At 40.2% G+C, this 6443-nt stretch overlaps 1 protein-coding gene across 1 annotated transcript in view; it reads left to right on the top strand.

Moving 5' to 3' along the window:
• The window catches only part of LOC107086797 (G1/S-specific cyclin-E1-like), a 22868-nt gene that overhangs the window by 5768 nt on the left and 10657 nt on the right, over positions 1 to 6443 (top strand). Inside the window, exons 4-6 of the mRNA XM_015377992.1 lie at positions 402 to 464; positions 2013 to 2173; positions 4895 to 5030. Coding sequence (XP_015233478.1) covers positions 402 to 464; positions 2013 to 2173; positions 4895 to 5030 — 360 coding nt within the window. The remainder of the gene's footprint in view (positions 1 to 401; positions 465 to 2012; positions 2174 to 4894; positions 5031 to 6443) is intronic.

Here is a 6443-nt window from a genome sequence, read left to right as displayed (position 1 = left end):
CGCTATTTAGCACGTTTTAAAGACCAAATCCTTTTAGCACGCTGTTGATAGATCAGTTTGTACATTTTTTAGCATGCGCAGTGAAATGGCTCACGTTTTTATACACGCAAACCTTTGATAAATCCGGCCCTAAGACGTTTTTGGAGTATATACTTTTTCACTTTTACTTTTTGAGTGTTTTTAAATTGCAGTATCTATGCTTCTACTTAAGTAACTAATGTGTGTACTTTTGACACCACAGAAAACGGCTACATATTAATCTCCTGTTTAAAATAAAATGGCTGATTTTAAATGATCAAAAAAATGCCCCAATTTTGTGTTTTGTACTCCTGAAGTTATGTATATCTGAGTAGAACCGTGTTTTTTGAATCTGACTGATGATTTCTGTCCCTGGTTTGTAGTTTTTACCCGACTTGGATGAAGACGTAAAGGAGATGACAAAGAAAAAGCACCGCGAGTCTGAGGTGAGCTCGATTATTCAGGCCTCTAAATGCGCTCCTGGTTCACAGATGTTTTTTTTTTTTTCTAGGACCAGCTTCAAACCACCAGGTTCTCTTTCGGTTTAACTGGTTTGTTGGCTTTTTTTCTGCAGAATCTGTGCAGCTAAATGAAAATCTATGGAGTGAATTTTGTTCCATTACTATTGAAGGCAACATTATTTTCTGTAAACTGAAATTTAAATCTGAAAAATCTTTTAATCAAACAAAGGTTTAGAGGAACTTTACTCAGATTTTTTTCTACATTTTTATTTTTTCTTCAAAATTCTTTTTCAAATTAAATGTTAATTTCACAGTTTTCAAATTGTTTCTCAGATCAAATTCTCTTCCAAACGCTCACTCTTGCCAATAAAATGGTTTTGTTGCCGTCCAGCTATCGGCCAATAAAAATGTCTTTGCCCGCCCCCAGAAGTGAAGAGAAGCTGATGTGGAGAAATTAAAATAAATACATAAATTACATCTGAAAATGGGAAATATTTTCCTAATAAAAGAAAAGACAGAAATCTGAGAAAAGGCAAAGTTATTCTCGAATCACCCTCCCCCCACCCCTTTTTTTTTCTACCAGGGAAATCATTATTTTCACCTTTAGACTTAAAACTAATTAGATGCACAAAAAAAACTCTTCTCTATTTTCTGCTTCCGTCTCCTTGAACCCCAGTCGGCCTCGGCAGATGGCCGCTCACACCGAGTCTGGTTCTGCTGGAGGTTTCTTCCTGTTATAAGGGAGTTTTTCCTCTCCACTGTCGCTACAAGCATGCTTAGTGTGAGGGCTTGCATTCTAGTCAATGAATCAATCCAATCAACTGGTTTTCCTTAGTATGATCTAGTGAACTGTAGTTTTCAGTGTCTTTAGATGATATGTTGTGAATTAGCGCTATAGAAATAAACTGAATTTAATTGTTACCATAGCAACGACCAAGCTGTCAGTAACGCTGAGGCAGTTTTCATCATTTAACTTAACTTTAGCAAATATCAGCTGTATCTGCTCCTCTGGCTGCCATTTTAGATGATGTATAGACCAACCTGACTCCAAGCTGTTAGCATCCGTCCGTACAGTAAAGTTCGAAATGCTGTTCAAGTGTATTGCTTTTTTTCGTTTCTAGAATATGCAATATTTACGCAAATACAAAAATATTCAAAAGGAGCATTAGCATTGGATAGCATGCCTGGGCTGCTCTTCCACGATAGACAAACGGCGCTGAAGTTGGCCTCTGACTGCAGCTTTAGGGTCAGGAAACTAAAGGTCTATTACACCATCTTTCAGCTCTAGTTTAAAATCTGGATTTTTTTCTAGATTAATGGGAATATTTTAGACTCAGGGGATTCTGGGATTTATTTTTTAATCTTTTATCTTTGTGAAATAATAGTTTATTTCAGTCCTTTTTTTTTTTTGCACTTGCACCAAATCAGAACTGGTCCAGCTCAGACACTATAGTTCTACTTCCTCAGTCCATCAGATACTCTGATCCTAACGTAATCGACCTGACGGTAAACTGTGTGCCACCTTCCTTGCAGATGAGCTGCCGTCTGGATTATGGAAGCCCTCGGAGCTCGAGCCCCACCCCTCTGCAGGAGGAGGACCAGCAGGCTTCGCTCACCAGCGCCGGCCTCTTTCACTACGACTTCCACAACATCTTTGTAACGCCTGTTCACTGCACTCCGCTCCCTGCGCTATGGTGAGAGCCCCTAACCCGCCGATAGCTCTGAGGACATCGAGGGGTGACCTTTAACCCCCGTCTGTCTTTCCTCTGTACCCACCTAATGGGCCCAGGGTTGGCTAATGACAGCCATGCCGCCATGTTACTTCGCACATTTTGAATTTAAAAAGCTTCTTGCGTCGGAAGCGAAACGTCTTCAAACCTGGAAACAAAGTCCAGTGGATTGTTTTTAACTTTCTTTTTTTGGAACTACCGATCTGAAACTGATCTGTGCCGAGTTCTGACCGAACTTGGATCAGTTAATCGTGCCGAGCTCGGTTCTTATGACCATTTACAAATCAAGTCAGCATGGTTCCTCACCTCTCATCAGAGATCCATGATACTTCAACTCTCAAGGCGGGACAAACAAACAAAAATGGCAGCGCTCATAACATTCAGGAACTTACTACCCCATTAACACTACCCTTTATAAAACCGTATCGAGATCGGTCAGAGCACGGTAACTGAGATAACAGTGTTAATGAAGCTCTAAACAACCGGACCGCGCCAGATGGAACCAAACTGCGCTAACATGGTACTAATTCATCAGTAGGGCTCGGCACGGTTCAGTTCTGGCTCTGTAACAAAGAATGCATGAGCAGACCACATCATCTCCTTACAGTCATTCTCCGTAATCAGAATTCATAAAAATACTAGCTTCCCTACCGTGATGATTCTGCTTAGCAGTGTGATAAACATCAACTCCTGTTGTTGTTTACTGCGGCTGTAAGCCCTGATTAGACTAAAGTTTGTCATATCCACATTCAGCAAAGGCTGCCTTCTTCGCCTGACTCTCAGCAAACCTCCTGAATGTTACGGGCACTGCCATGTTGGTTTGCTTGTTTCCCTCTAAATCAGGGTGTCCAACGTTTTCCAGGTCAAGGACCCCCAAACTGATGGCGAGATGGAGCGGGGACCCCCTAAATATATATAGTATAAAATTGTGCTCTATCAAACTGGTCCTATAGTCACTCTATTACAGATGGAGTAATATAATAAAAGTAATTTCTCCCTGGGATTAAGTATTTCTGATTCCCGGTTGATGGGACAGGTGTTGTGAATGAAATGGTGGCCAGCTTAAAAGAGCTCCTGTGTGTTGCTGAATGTGAGCATTGATGACTGAAAGACATCTTCTGCCTCCAATTATCTGTTTACTACAGTCTGTTGAATTCATGTTTATGTGGATTTGAATACTTTTTAATTAGTGGAAAAAATTGTAGGGCGGAATGTAAAGAAAAGTGTGATCGACCAAAACATTCTCGACCCCCATGCAGTACCTCCCTGGACCCCCTGTTGAAGACCTCTGCTCTAGAGAGCAGTAGAACCATAGATCGCCATTAGGAGGTGAGGAATCGTGCTGGCGGGGTGTGTAAAGGCTGTTTTACACACCCCGCCAGTCGTCTGAGTGTTTGTTGCAGTTAACGCAGATATGCCCCCTTTTACGCAAACGCTATGTGTATTTCCTGATTGGTACCTTGCCGGCTTGTTTTGTTTGTCTGACCGCCATTGTGGAAAACGACTTGTGAAGATGGAGCAGCTAGAAGAGCGAGGTGCGCAAGAACGTGGTGACCCTTTTTCCACCTGGATCCCCGCTGTTTTTTACCCTCATGTCTCTCAGTTGTCGCACAAACTTGCCCCCATTTCCTCACCTCCTCGGCCGTATTTAGGCCCACAGCTAGTTCCCGATTGTCCCTCTTGCATTGTGGCGTGGAATATCATAGCGCAGACCATGCTTCAAATTTGGACATAAATCAGAAATGTCTGCAACAAGCTCACTGAGACCCACTGCTGCCAGAGGATAACCAGACCTTAATAGCTTGTAAGGAACCGAGCTTGGCACGGTTAACTTATCCAAATCCGGTCCGAACTCTGCACGGGTCGGTATCAGAGGGGTACTGGAAATGGGACTCATGTTTGTTTGTATTAGAGATATTTCATCGTTTGTGGAGCATCAGGCGAAGAAGGCATCCTTCTCAGTCTGGGCATCATCCCAGGTCGCACCAGGCTCTATAGATTGTTAATAGGTTGAGAATAACAGACGGAAAACCTGTGAACTGAGTCATCTGACTGTAAATAGGAGAAATGGACGCTCTCTGTTATCAGAAAATTGAACCACAGATGAACCGTGCCGAGCCCTGCTGTTAGTGTAAATGGGATATAAGAATCCAGTTCTAGAAATGTTAATTTGAAGAAAATATGTAATAGAAAAAGGAAACTTCAAGACCTGTTTGCCCCAAAAAAGATTTAAGGACGACTTTTCTCCGATTTTGGACAAAAATCTAATTTATTTCTAGATTGAAAAATTCTGTTTTAAAAAGTAATTTCTACTTTTTTTCACAGATTTTACACTTTGAAATTTTTTATTTAGTTTTTCAAATTTAAGTTTTTCTGATTTAATTTCACTGTTTTCGAATGTTTCTCTTGATGTTCTCCTCGCTTCCAGCCCAATCCAAACGCTTGCTCTCCACCAATAAACACATTTCTCACGTCCAGCGGACCAGTAGAAATGTCTTTGCTTCTTTAGCAAAGAATGCGATCTGTAAAATACTATTTGAAAAGAATGACTTCAATCTGAGGAAAACAGGAATTTGAAGAAAAAAAATATATGAAACAATGAAATATGAAAGAAACCAATTTTATAAAATCTTTTTTCTTAATGAAATGTTTCTTAGATGTAACATCTGCTTGTTTTTCTGTCAGCTGGGCCAGTAAGGATGTGGTGTGGAACAACATGCTGGAGAAGGACAGGACCTACAGCAGAGACGTCCACATGCTGCAGAAACATCCACACCTGCAGCCCAACATGAGGGCCATCCTGTTGGACTGGCTGATGGAGGTCAGAACGCCGATAAATCATCGCCAATCTATTAAGTCATTTCTACGCCTTTTTCAAAATGAGCTGAAGATATTTGAGTTTTGACAGGAAGGGTCAGGAGGCACTGAGTGGGGGGGCTTCGCATGATGGTTTTCACTATCATTGTGATCTGATCCCTGAGTTACGGAGGACTAAAATATATCATAGATGAAATGAATGTCAACGTCCAAAAAAAAAAAAAAAAAAAAAGTATACATGATTTAAACATTAAATATTCCAATAAATTCTTAAATGTTACATTAAATAATAGAAGAAATAGAATTCTAATTACAAATTAAACAATTGTTGTTTTGAGGAAATATGTATGTAAATGTATTCCTGTCTAGCCCTCAGAGTGAGGACATTTTTTAAATTTTACCATCAAATTTAGGAGCAGTCTTTGCAAAGTGAGGACATTTTGCCTTATTGGTTTAAGGCTAAGGTGACAATTGGTTTTGGTTAGTGTGAGGTATTCATTGGTAATGGTTAGTGTTAGTTTTAGGGGGTTGGGGCATAAAAAGGGTTGAAAATGACTGAAAATCGATGGGAATCAATGCATTGTCCTCACTACGATGGCAGAATGAGTATGTGTGTAAATATGTATATATTTATTAGAGATTAACCCATAGTTTTTTTTTTTTTGGCCAACATCAGCTTTTGTTTAATTTTTTTGCGTACATGTCTATATTATTTATAGTCTCTCTTAAACTGCTGTCTGACGTCTTCATCGGACATTGATTGATTGACTTTATTAATCTCACAGTGGAGAAATTTACTCGTTACATCAACTCAAATAGTCAAAGAGGCGACAAAGGAAGAAAGGGAGCATGGGATATATACACTATATACAGTGCATCCACATATGACAGCTTTTTAAATTTTCTTTTATAGCAAGGTTATTATCCAGGGTGTTTACATGGGTATTTATATAGATGGATATTTATATATATATATATGTTATTGCTATGGGTTTTAAATAGTAATTGCACATCATGCATCATGCAAGTTATTGCCGTTGGAGTGTCGCATTGTAGAATCTGATGGGAGCAGGGATGGATGACATGTGGTAGCGCTCCTTTTTATAAAAACAGTGTAATGCTGCGTTCACACCGGACGCAGCAGAAGCAGCAAAATCGCGTCTGCTGCTTCATTTTTGCTGCTTGTACCAGTTAGTTCTGACGCGCGGCTGAAGCAGCTTTGCTGCTCTTGCTGCACGGTGGAAAAGTGTGTCTGACGCGCGTTTGGCGGAGCTACTCTATCCTTTCTCTGCCTTGCAGCTATATTTGCTGTGATCAGTGGGAATAAAGTAGTTTTTATATGTTAAGTGGGAAAGTCCACCTGAAAAACTTAATCAGTGCAGTCAGTTGATCCAGATTACCATCCTGCCTTCCAATA

This window comes from Cyprinodon variegatus, unplaced genomic scaffold (genome assembly GCF_000732505.1).
Source record: "Cyprinodon variegatus isolate N-32 unplaced genomic scaffold, C_variegatus-1.0 Scaffold162, whole genome shotgun sequence".
Classification (NCBI taxonomy): domain Eukaryota; kingdom Metazoa; phylum Chordata; class Actinopteri; order Cyprinodontiformes; family Cyprinodontidae; genus Cyprinodon; species Cyprinodon variegatus.
This window is presented reverse-complemented; position numbering and strand designations above follow the sequence as displayed.